Source organism: Echeneis naucrates, chromosome 16 (genome assembly GCF_900963305.1).
Source record: "Echeneis naucrates chromosome 16, fEcheNa1.1, whole genome shotgun sequence".
Lineage (NCBI taxonomy): Eukaryota > Metazoa > Chordata > Actinopteri > Carangiformes > Echeneidae > Echeneis > Echeneis naucrates.
The window spans coordinates 18,083,992-18,097,500 of NC_042526.1; the positions used below are offsets into that span (position 1 = coordinate 18,083,992).

At 40.6% G+C, this 13,509-nt stretch overlaps 1 protein-coding gene across 1 annotated transcript in view; it reads left to right on the forward strand.

Annotated features, from left to right (window-relative positions):
• The first annotated feature begins 7,222 nt into the window (after positions 1 to 7,222).
• tead4 (TEA domain transcription factor 4) overlaps positions 7,223 to 13,509 on the forward strand; it is a 25,021-nt gene continuing 18,734 nt past the window's right edge. Inside the window, exon 1 of the mRNA XM_029523165.1 lies at positions 7,223 to 7,354. Coding sequence (XP_029379025.1) covers positions 7,348 to 7,354 — 7 coding nt within the window. The 5' untranslated portion in view covers positions 7,223 to 7,347. The remainder of the gene's footprint in view (positions 7,355 to 13,509) is intronic.

The following is a 13,509-nucleotide window of genomic DNA, read 5'->3' on the forward strand; positions in this document are numbered from 1 at the left end:
ACCATATTCACATGTTGTAAAGTGTTATAACACTCAAATCTGTCATTTTACTGCATCCTAAATTTCACTTTTCATAGTTTATATATATTATATTGACAATGGAGCTATCTTTTTACTACTAAATACATAACATTTACTGTTATCTTAAGATCTGATAAATGAATCATTAGACGTAACTGTATGTTTTAAATGAGTCTAAGTCTAATAATAATCTAATATTAATAATAGTCTAATATAATCACTAGAGGAAAGTCAGAAACCCCGTGCCTTCAAAAAATTTTGCTGAAGCACTATTTTAAAGTGAGGAGGTTATATAGGAGCTACAAGTAAAGATTATTTTTACCACCATTGAATGTGCTGATTTATTTATTAAACTACAGACAAAGACAATGAAGCATGTAGTTTGATTGAACAATAAGAAAACTACTAGTTATTTACATTTGCATGTGCATTTATTAATCATCTTTTAGATCTTGTGTGTATATTTTCTCCAAAAATATATACACAGTCATCAAACCCTCAGCTTGTGTGATGGTCTTATGCTGTCATACTGTGTATTGTCTTGTATGTTTCAGTTAATGATCTCTCTAAGGAAGAAGAGAGTGAGTAGTGAATGTTTTCAGTCATGGTTCAAGATGACATGCTGCGTTCTGTGTTTGCGTGTGTGCATGTGTGCATGTGTGAGTTTGTGCTATGGTGGCCTGCCGGGCAGCTGAGAGGAGTGTGCTTTCTGACAGGGCAACAGGTGGATTGGAGCTGGGTGATAGTGTGACAAGGGAGGGGGTGGAGGCGGGGGTTAAAAACACACCTGTCAAAGCCTCCTCTGAAATCTCTGACAGCCAGAGGAGCTTGGGGTTTTTCCAGGCCTTGGCCGCTTTTGTTTTCAAGGCTTTAGGTCCACTATTGTCTCAGACGGATGAATTATGTAGTAATATGAACTCTAAGGTTGTGTTGTTTGCACTGTAGTAGCATTTGTGCATCTGCATGTGGGGGTTGATGTGTGGGCAGATGTGACTGGGCCTGGAGGTGAATGTGTGTGTGTGTGTGTGTGTCTGTTTGTGTGGGTGAATGAGTGGACCAAGTTTAAGGGGAAGCAAAAAGTGTTTAAAAAAGGTGTATGAGCAAGCGATCAGGGAAATATGTGTTTCAACTTTGTTTACAAGTCATACAACATACAAGTGTATGTTGAGTTGCCCTTAGACAGATCCTCTCTGTAGTGGAGGAGTTTCTTTCTTTTTTTTATGCTGTGTTCATCCCACATAGTGATCATTCCTCCTCCACTCACACGAGAGAAACGAATAATGCCTCAGATATGAGCCTTATAGAACAAAGACTTTTTGCAACCCCCCCCCCCCATCATTTTGTACGAACAGCACTCTGCACCCACAGTTCTGTGCCGTGTGTGACTGTGTTGTCTATTGATTTCAGGCCGTCTGATGGATCTTTCTACTTGGATTATCTAGGACTGATCTGATAGACCCTTTGTCCTCTTTGACTTGAACTCTTCAGCTAATGACCCCTGAGTCTTGTCCCTCTGTTCTCCCTGGATGTCATAAGATAAGGAGTTGGTGCTGTGGGTTTTTTAGAAAAAAAAAAAATAGAAAAAAAAAAATATATATATAGGTAAAAAAAAATACAAACGTAAAAATTGCTGCTTCCGTAATTTTTGATGGTATATTTGTATGTATTGGTGATTCCCATTTTTTGGAAGTGGAAAGATGAGGCACTCACAATGTCCGATATTTACCATGCGGTTTTTTTCTCTAGCACTGCCGGAGGGAAACATCTGGCGCTTTAGCTGCTAAATGCTTCACTTTGTTCACCAGTTAGTTGCAAACTCTGTCAGTCTGCAGTTTGCCACCAACAGCTGAAGTGAAGTTATGGTCTGCAAAACCAAAACAATGGGCTGAAAGACACAAACACGGGATCTCAGGATTAGTCCAAACCTGATAATTCGGACTTTGTCACTACAATTCTTGTCATGTTTCATGCAGTCATTTTATTTATTCTGAATTTAAAATATTGATTATGGTATCTTTAGTTTTTGCATTGTTTTGTTTTTATTTGTTTTCCTGCATTTTCCGCCAATAGAAACGTTGAGGGTCATCTTTAACTATAATTTATGTAAATTTTTACTTTATTAAATCAAATATAAGGAATTGTACCACACAACATTTGTAACCAAATAGAAATGATAAATTAAAAAATTACTATTGAATGTCTGTGTAAATCACTTAATCCATCTTACTTTTGAATGATGATTTTTAGCACAGAATAATGATATCTTCCTCTGACACACAAAAGCCACTATGAGCTGAAATTAATCAACTGAGGATTAAATGACAACAGTTCTGGTAACTGCTAAATTATTTCAATCAAGCACAGCTTCTAAAGAGATCCACATTTCACTTTCTTGGCTGTGAGGATTGGCTAAGAATATGCACCTTGGATACCAGTATTTCAAAGAGAAATTGATTGACCAATTATGTGATTAAAGTAATGAACAGATTAATTCATTATGGATATAACCATCAGTTGTAACAGATGTGTGTGTGTGTGTGTGTATATATAGATATATATCTATATATCTATATATATATGATGTGCTTCTTCATACTAGTGAAAGCACAGTCATTTCTTAAATACCAAACTCACAGTGTTGTGTTCATGAGTGCTTTTGTGTGTGGAAGTTAGAGGCTCCTGCTGGTGCCGCCCTGCAGGATTCTGTGCTAGAGAACATGTCCCCTCAGCAAAAACCCGAGAAAACAAACCCGTTTGTCTCCACTGCCACTTTCCATCGCAAGCCCTGATCCCATACTGCTGCCTTATTTTCAGACTGTGCTCCCTGTCTTTACATTCTCGGCCTGATTAGTGGAGATTGTGATCAGTTGAGTACACACATACACACACACACGCACACACACACACATACATACAAATACACACTCAGATATAGATTCCAAGCTGAGACATAAACTTACATAAATCTTTTTGTTGTTGCTGATCTACCAACTAGATCTGTTAATTTATTGACAGAAAAATTAATTTGCAACTTGTTTCAGGAAAAAATGCAGACCATTTGATGGTTTCGTTTTAACCAAACTCAATTTTTTTGTGTTTTTAGCTGTTGATAAGATATCAACTGCCTCTGGAAACTGAGATTGCTGTTTTCACTGTTCTCTTTATTTTCACCCCAATGACCGCCACTACTGTACACTCCTAACATTTGAACCTGCTCTTATTGATTGCTAATATTGATAGGTGTCTTGCTATTTAGTCATAACCAAATGTCTGCTTCAGCATGCTAACATGTTCTCAATGACAATGGCAATATACTCATGTTTAGCACACGCTATTTATCATTTTACCATGCCATTTGCTGCTTGCCGTTATTAATTTTGCAGGGATTTGGTCAAGTGTTGAGCAAATAAATATTTTGACTTGATGGTGCTAAATGAACAGTCAGAGAATCACCAAGGGGATTACAATTTTAATCCTGAAGACGACATGAATGAACAAAATTGAAACGCAATGCATTCAGTAGTTGTTGAATTGAAATATTTTAGACTCGACCAAAGTGGCAGCCAAACACTGCTGGTGTGACACTGACACTGAGTAATGAGTTGAGACCTCAGTGTCCCATGAAGCCCAACTCCCCACCCACATGGCTGGCACAGGTCCAGGGCAAAGGTGAACTAAGGCTCATTCCTGTTAACCTGCTCATTCTTGCAATGTGTGTCAATTGAGTGCTTTTTTTTGTTTGTTTGTTTAATTGTTTGTTTGACAGCTACATTGTGTGTGTGTGTGTGTGCGTGTGTTTCAGTCATCCAGATGAACCTGCTTGGCTGAATTTATTGACTATGTCAAAGCATCTGTGGCTTGCCTGTGATCTACGTGTTTTTCTACGTGTGTTTTTCGTTCTTTTTTTTTTTTCCATGAACGTGTTTGTTTGTTTGTCGGTGTGTGTGTGCAGTTGTGCAGAGGTGTGGGGCAGTCGGGGGGCTATGTGGCCCCCTCTCTGCAGCACCAGCTGAGGGATTATCCTGTTGAGCGGATCCAGAGAAGAGAGGCCTTGCTGGGTGAATGGGGGACTGAGCGTGACGGGTGAGGGTGGGGGGGTAGTTGCTGATAGCCATGGGTGAAGTGGGCTTGTTTTAAAGAATGGCTTAGGTGGAATAACCCACTGCATGGGTGGAGTTGAGTGGGGTCAAGAGCGGTGCACTAATGGTGTAAGGCCTGGTCCCTGTGAGAGTGATGCTTAAGTTGTGTTTTCTGATCTGTTTAATTAAGTTTGGGTTTTTAAGGCACTTAACAATCAATAGTATGGCTGAATGGATTGCAGCTGTAAATGCAGTGACTTGTGTCCTGTTTTTGTGTTTTTATTATTTTTTTGAACATTTATTCTTGCATAAAATAAACAACTGCAGATTAGCACCAGGAGGACTGGCGCTAAATATTGTCGTTATTTAATTTTATTTGGTGTTTGATTTAGTGCACTGCTTACTGTTTTTTATACTTTTTGTTATTTCTTTAGTGCATGTTTTCTGGATTAATAACAGTATACTATTAATATATTTTAATTAACACGGCACAGATAAGTCCCACTTTCTTTTGCTGACCTCACTCCCTCTGCTGCTCAAGCAGTCAGTATCTAAAACCTTCACAGCTTCACAAGAGAAGACCTGCTAACTAGATGATTGAAAGCAATGTCACACTTCCTTCTGTTTGGTCCCTATGTAGGTTAGTTTTTTCTTAGTAAATGACTGAAAGAACTAATTATCAAACTCCAAAAGAAAGTGAAATCATATTCAAATGGAACTTTTTCATTCTTTGTCAGTTTTAGTGTTTTTATTTTAACGTTGAGGATTTCAGTAACAGAAAGTTTATTTAAAAATCTGCAACCTCATATTTGGTTAGAACAGCCGTACATTTCTAAGAAAAACACTTCAGGTATGATTGGCTGCAAGGAGCTGAAGCCACGAAATATCTGGTAGTTTTCATGAAAAGTGAAAGGTCTGAAGTCGTCATATAAATGTTTTTCTATTGTAAATAAATAAATCATTAATCGCATTCATAGTTTCATCTCTACATGAAAATTGTATCACTTGTGTCTGTGACTGTCTTGTGAATGTGCCCTCAAGTTTGTCCTGTCTGCTCTCTAAGTGGCTTTGACTGTTAGTGTGCTGGAGTTTGGTTTGTAACGGCACAAGTTTATTTTCTCCATGTATGTCTTTGTGTACACATCTGTGTGTACTTGTCCGTGTGAGAGAGGAGAGAGATGGGGGAATGGCCAACTGGCCGGACACTTTGCAGGAAGCTTTGTGGAACATCAGGGGGCTCAGAGGAAGATTGGGAGGTGTTGGGACGGGAGGGGGGGGGGGGCACACTGGAGACTCTCACTTCCAACAACACACTGACCCAGATCACTTCGACCCCTTTTCAACATTAGCCTTGCAGAAGTTCAACGCATTTTCTGCTTACACACGCAACACACACATCTACATTTGGGATTATTGCTGATGTGACAGTCATCGATTTTCTCCTGATTTCCCTAAATGGACATGGACTCTCTTTTTTTCATGGTGGCAGGAAAACCGTTGATAACAAACACAAAGCTCTGCTTGTACTGACTCATGAGGTCTTGGGCTCTTTCTTTGTCATGTCCGACCATGTCGCTGCCCAATTTTACTGCTGTACGTCCGCCCAGGGGAAGAGGCGGAGCTGATGTCCGCTTCATACCCTTAGCCCAAATATATAAGAGCTGTGCGCATATCCTAAATAAACTGGTGTGTAGAAAAAACAGGAAATTAATATGTTGACAGACATTTTGCAAGTCACACATGCCTGTGTCACTTCAATGTGGATCTCATGGGTGCTCGGCTATTTTTTTCTATCACAGTGGAAGGGTTAGGGTTAGGGTTAGTGTTAAGTTTATCCTTTTGATTAAGTCAATTAGTTGATGTGATACATCCCCACCACAAACAGTTCACAAATTCTTTTAAAAGGAATCCCAGCAGAGGAGTTCAAAGTTTAAAGGTACAGTCATTTATACAGCTGATGAAGAAACGAGCAGCCTAAAAAGCCCCCTTGCCTTAATATCCTTGTATAATCCGTCTTGGCATGCATCTGAGAACGGTGATCCCACTTTAATGTGTCTCCTCATTTGTTTACTTTAGGGCCCTCCTGCCCTCCCCTTCCTGTCTTGCTGTTGTCTCAATGCTAAATGCCACGTCTTATCTGTTTTCATGGTGACACTAACCTAATTAGTGATCTGAAGTGCTTTTTCCAAGTTGGGATTAGCAGCTGTGGGGCTGATGTGATGTTGTAGTCCACCGCCAGATTTGTGTAATTGCCTAAATGTACTGATGTCAGCTGGTCTCAGCAGAATTGATTTTATGCACCACCTATAGTTTGATTTGGGAGCCTTCTGGACCCCATGGGTTTATGGACAGAATCATAATGGTGTGAAGAGATAGTCTGACATGACCAGTTTGTTAAATGTTTTGTCAAAGGAAAGGAAAGGAATCAGAAACTATTCAGACATTCCATTAATTTAGGCAGTTAATCATCAAGCTAAATTCTCATTAATTTGTGCATTCTCCAATGTGACCATTTGTGGCATTTCTATTTTTGTACATCATTTATAATACAGTGTCTTTGATTCTTTTTACATTAGTGTCTATTTACAACACTGGCTTCACTTCCTATAAACTAAACAATTCATTTAATAATCAAAGGAACTGAAAAATTAGTTGTAATGTGGATGTGTTTGAATGCTGATGTGGGCTTCTCCTCATTTAGTCGTCCTGTAAGTGTTATTAAACTGTATGCATTTGTTTTCTTAGCTTTTGTTATTTTGTTAGTTCTTACAGCACATTGTCCAGCTCAATGCTGCATTTAAATGTGCTCTAAAAGTAAAGATGATTCTTGTGGATAATTCTGGATTAATTAATCAATCAATTTATTGTGCCTTTTTTTTCTTCTTCTTCTTACCAGGACCATCCTGCTACATCCAGACTCATTCCACACCAACATACCCGTGGGTCTCATACAGACAGATCCATTCCCTGCGGCCTCCTCCTTCTTCCACCCTCATCGCCCCCAAACGCCAACCCTCCATCCCCTGCTCTGTGGCCCCCTTTCTGTTTTCCCACCACGTCTGCAGAGTGGGTGCCAGCTCCCTCTCCCAGGGGCGGGAGTGAGGAGCTGGGAGATGGACTCGACAAACCCCTGGAGAACGATGCAGAGGGTGTGTGGAGCCCCGACATTGAGCAGAGCTTTCAGGAGGCCCTAGCCATCTACCCTCCCTGTGGCCGCAGGAAGATCATCCTCTCTGATGAGGGCAAGATGTACGGTACGCTCACCCCTTGTCGTCATATGTGTACTTTCTTCTTCTTCTCCATTGAGGCGATAAACACAAGGCCCGAGGACCAGCTCACAGGGGTTCACGATAAAACTACTTCAATCCAAATTAGACAATAAAATAAAATAAAATAAGTAATAATCAAAAAACCTCTGCTTTGTGTTCTACACTTCGGCAGCACCAAAAAGAAACACACATGAAAACTACACACAATCTTGAGGACGGAGGATATTATGCCCACAGACATTTTCATACATATCCCTTACATTGACATCCTCTCATGTTTATTTCAATGACTACAGAAAAGTTAGATCATGGCAGACACACAATTTGGAGACATGAAAGATTTTTCTGCACTAAAAGCTGTAAATAATGAATAGGTTGTATTTAACCAAAGATTTATATGATAGTATATTACAGAAAATTTCCAGTAAAAGACTCTTTTTACTATACACTTTCACGACTGCAACACTACAGCTGCAATTGTGTACGAATAACATTCTTATCCCCACTCCCCACTATAAACTGCACTTCGTATGGTCAGAAAATTTGTTACACAACCCCCCCCCTCCCCCGACACACACACACAAACACACACACACACACACACACACACATCCCATTCACCACCACTCCTTGTGTTTGTGTTTCACATCACTCCTGTTTCCTGCACAGCTGTCAGCACCACTTGGTCCCGTGACGTACAGTATGATGGCATGATGTGTCAAGAACAGGCGCATACACACACATCAGTCACTCCTCTGCACGTACACTAATAAACAGTACACTAATGCAGTTTGTTCATCTTATACCAGAAGCTGATATATTCATCTGAGATATTTTGGCTAATCCTCAGCCTCACAGTATGGTAACAGAGAGCACTTCAGGGTATTCCTTTTGCCAAAAATTAATCACTCAGTAAAACTCAGTTTAGTGTAGCAATTCTACCTCCCTAACCAGAGTGCTCTGCATGTAATTATATCGCATTGCCCCCTGTCCAAAGTATCTGTAGTTTGAGCAGGTTTTTTGACTACAGACTTTTTGATTTTGATGCGTCAGCATGAAATTAGTTTATTAGGAGATGTAGGCGCTAGATACCTCCACTGCAGGTATTTTATGTTTGGATAATGTCATTTTCAAACAGGTGCTATGAAGGTGAAGTGTCATTCCTCTATGACATCTTGCTGAAAGATGTTTGGTAGCAGATGGCTTGGCCGTAGTGTGTCCTCTTGCCTGACTGTGTGATAGTGGATCTGCTCAGTGGAAAACAGGCTGGATGGAGGTAGCTGCACTATCAGTGGACAGCCTCTGTCATCACCTTGTTTTGTCACTGTGCCAGACAGCTCCTTTAACTGTTAGGCCTGCCTAGCCTAGCTTAGCTATCTATTGAGGTCATGGCCATCGTCCGATCATCTCTTAAACCCTTATAAAGCCTGTAATAATAGTGTGGAGGGGGCAGAGGAGAGAGGGGCAGGTGGCTCATTCTGTGTCATGGAGATGGGCGGCTCGATAGACAAAGGTGGTGGTGAGAAGATTTTTGGTAAGGCAAACACCGAGGTGCCCCTTCCTCCCTGTGGGGGTCAGGGGCAGGCGATGTGCACCAGGGAGCGCGTTGGCCCGTGAGGAATGGCATGTGTGCTTGGGAGCCAGAGGGTTCAAGGCAGCTTGGCTGTAACCCTAAACCAGAATAGACGTTTACCCTTTGAACGCCTGGAGGGGAGGTGGGGCTCGGACAAATAAACACCAAGGTGGGCAATAGTGTCTTGCATGGCCTCCGGGCTCAGCAGAACGCTCTCACACCTGTCCGCATAGTGTGTATATGTATGTTTTTCAGACTGAGAAAGGAAGAGGTTGTGTCTGCACTTATGCCCTATGCTCACTGCTATTTCTATGATTTTTTTTTTTTACACCCCCATCTCTTGTCTCCCTTTTTGTTTTTGTCCTTTGTGCACAACCACTTCTCCCCCATGTCAGACAGGCCATCTGCCTTTCAGTTAACCTCAAGCTGCTCCCTGAGTTTAGCCTCACGGCCTTGTTGAAAATCCAGATTTATGACTTGAGAAATGAGGCAAGACTGAGCCGCGCATGGCTCACTTCGCCCCCATTGCCCCTAAACAGCTCTACCAGCTCTTACCTCGCAGTCCCTGCAGCTCCACCATCTGCCCCTTTTATCACCATCCCTGAGGTCACAACTGGCCAACAACTCAAGTCATTCAAGCAACCACAATCAATGCAAAGCCACTTTAAAGCTCTTCAGTGTTGTTGATGTTAAAGCGCTGATGGATGGTCTTAAATCATGTAGCCAAATCAAATATCAGCTGAGAATATCTCTAAAGACATACATGAAATTGTCAAGCAATGATTTGATAGTCATTGAGGCGTGCTTTAGTCTCCTTGCCCTGGAAAAATATGAACCCATAGACAAAACAAACTACTCAAACAAAAAAAAAGAAAATAAAAAAGAAAGCAACATATTTAGAATTTCAGGTTGAATTCCACTTTGAGGAATGAATGGCATTTTTTTACCAAACAAGAAGATGATATTGAGAGTCTCCAAGTGGTGAAACAAAAGGAATGTGTTCGGATTGCCTTGTCCATTGTAAATTCACCAATTGAATGGAATGTTTTTTCCCCCCATATTCCATGTACATTCATTACATTTTTTTCCCATAATGCAATGCATAGCACTGGCCCTCGCTCCCATTACTCAATAGACCTATTAGCTTGCTTATTAGGGACGGTGTCACGGGTATTGTGGCTGTTATGTGGTCCGGGGGTAATTTGACATGCATCTGCCAAAGAAAACATTTCCTGCCTTGTGTGGCTCTCAATGAGAGACGTGCCCTGAAGTCTGACCGAAGGCCTCATGCTGCAATAATGGAAAAACAGTCCCAAACTCGTTGTGCGGTTGAAACCAATGTGTTGACAGCTCTCACTAGAAAAATGTGGCAATGAAAATATGATTATCTTACATTTATTTATGCCATATTTGATTCCATATAACTGCCAAAATAATTCATGTGCAACTTTTGCAATTGTTTAATTGTTTAATTTCATCTTTTGAATGATTCTTATTTAGCAGCATTAAATCTTGCACCACACCATACTATATGCAGCTGTTTGGTTTCGTCACACTTGATTTCCTCACATCTGTTAGAGGGACGCTTTTCTCACATTTGATTGTGTCTTAGTTCCTGTGGTGGAAGAAAAAGAGATTGCTTGTGTCATAGAAGTGGATAAAGTCAACAGAGCTTTTCACTCAGCAGTGGCTTGTTTTTCTGTCAGTTTAGAACAGTGATTACCCACACAATGAATCACGCTTCCACTTGTGCAACAGATTTTTTCGTTTTTTTTGTCAGGCAGTGCAAGTATGTTTTTGTGTTCAACGGCCCTCATTAAGAGGGTGATTATAAAGGTCAGCAGGAAGCAGCAGCGAGTCCTCACCTGGGTCCAAACTCTCACAGTAAAGTGAGAGATTCACCAGTGATCTTGACCTGTTGACCTTGAAAGAGCCTGGGCTTCCAAGTGGTTTCCTTCCTTGTGACAATGTCTAGGCTCCCCATTGGAAGTCACACACTTGTGCATTGCATTAGCACTGAAATTTTTTATTCTAAGGAACAAGAATTGAGAAATAACATAATACACGCAGCTGCAAGATCTTTCAACAGGACAGAAGTTTGTTAAAATCCATTAAAAACTGTTTATGTTGCACTCTTTCCGGGTAATCCCCTGCTGATAATCAACTCCGGGAATCTACACAGGGCTCCGTCCATCTCTGTCATTCTCTGTATCTCATTGTGACCAGAAGACACTGTGAGCAGTGACAGCTCTGTAACTGAGCTGTTACTTTCACTTTATCTTGACATCTCAGACCAGCAAGGTGGAAGGCAGGAGGCTCCTTACAGGGTAGGCATCTGTTGATCTGTCTATGTGATTATCATACGTCGAGCCTTGTGCAAAGTATCTCAGATAAATCTCTGTAATTGCAAAGACACTTGTGGCCGGTTGTATTAATGTAACATGACATCTGTTACATTTACTCCTCTGCTAGAAATACTATACTTCTATACTATAGTCAACTTTAGATTTGGCTCCAAGACAGCCATGCAAGTGGTTACCATGCCAATGAGTGGAGGACTTTGTGTGTCACTCTGCTTATGATAGTCGGCCAGAGAGGAAGCTGAGGCTCCTGCAAGCTTAAATGACACCTGCGAGTCCAACGGCCAGAGACTGAGTTCATAAGGGAAGGGATCCTTGACATAACTGTGTCCTTTGGGAAAATGAGGAAAAGATGTGGGACTTTTACATCAGTTGTGTTTACGACAAAGATTTTGTTTAGGAATCTGTCTGAAGCAATTGCTCAGTGGGTATTCAGTATATTTGTTTAGTATTATAGGCTTGACTCAGTTTATATGTAAAATGTGTCTTTTCCTGTAGATTGTACGTTCATATTTTTGCACCTTCAACTCACCAGGCAATCAACTCAAAAGAATGAATTGTAAATGTTTCAGTTTCTGCGTCTCTTTTACACTTTTATCCACAAAAATTCAACAATACACCATAAAAAAATTTGAGGAATGTATTCAAATGGCACAAACTGAAGAAGAAATGTAGGCTTCATTACTTTCATTTCCATGTAATTTTAGTTACATGAAAGTTTCTAATATGAGGCCCACTCAATTCACTTCTTGTGTCACACACTGACTTTGCATATCCCATAAAGCAGCACATGCACTTGTTACATGTTTCAAATCTTTATGTTCACATAGTCACCAATCTTAATTGTTATGATTCTTTAGATAGATAGCTAGATAGATAGATAGATAGATACTTTATTTATCCCAGACTGGGAAATTGCAGTTTTTTTATTTTTTTATTTTATTATTTTATTATTTATATTATTATGTTGTTATTTCATTTTCTTAATAATGATGTATTTCTGAAAAAACAAACAAACAAATGTTGTTCTAAAATGTTAAAGTAGACATGTTTTGTGACCATGCACTGGGCACTAATGTTTTCTTGTTGCTGGTGTTGAGGCTTGATAGAGGTCTTTTCAGAGCGCAGCAGGCCGCATCCAGGGTCTATCAGAGGGGAAATGACACCCAGCCAAGACATTCCTGCAGCCTAAATGTGACCTTTGTTTTCCTGAGCAGACAAAGTGGGGCATATGTGCTGCCGTATGGCTGGCAGATGTGTCTTCAGAGAGGATGGCAATTAGACGTACACACGCAACTGTGCATACGCACACTGAACATGAAATAATTGGCAAAAACATGTTTGAGCAAATATAAAGAAAATTTTGTTTTGCAGAGATGGTGCTGTCATTTGTTTTAATAATGGTATAAAACATAAATCAAGGTTTTTGATCATTTTTAGATAGACTTGCATTCTTTTACATAAAGCTGTTGCCGGACAGGGACAAACAGGATGGGGACCCGGGGGGATGATGTTAGAGCAGCAGATGCAAGACCTGGTGTGGACCAGTCAGTATACAGGAATGTCAGGAATGCACTGGGTAGAAAGAGTGAGAGAGAGATACTGAGGAGAAGAAAGAGTGAGGCAAAGAGGCCAGACCAGGCCACTGATGACCGCAGAAACAGTGGGCGAGATTTATGACCAGCCAGGCCCAGAGGTTGACTTTGGAAGGACCAGTGCAGGACACCTTTGCCAATCCCATCCAACTCTCCTTGACCTCCACCAACAGCCTCGAAGAGGGGACTACAAACTGCCAAAACTGTTTTTATTAGGCCTTTGACGATCACCTCAGCAGCCGGAGTGAATGTGACAAGGTGTTTTTGATTCTTTTAGGATTTGCAGATATTATGTTTGCTACTATGCTGGTTGTGTTTTTTACACCTCATGAATCAGTTGTTATCAGCCATGATAACACAGTTCCTGTGTTGGTGACTGTATAAAGTTGAGTGTTTCTGCCATCAGTTAAATACACTTGAATATTCCCTTTAGGCTGTTGACACACAGAGTCTTAGGCAGTGACGTGCTCAGACATTTTCATACATGCAAAGCTGTGAGTTATGCTTTTATATTGCGATTATTGCTATTGTTATTAAAATGACTCAAGAGAATCTTGGGAAATGTAGTGATGTGTTGTTTTCTGTAAATAGCACCAGTGGCTAAAAAGACCA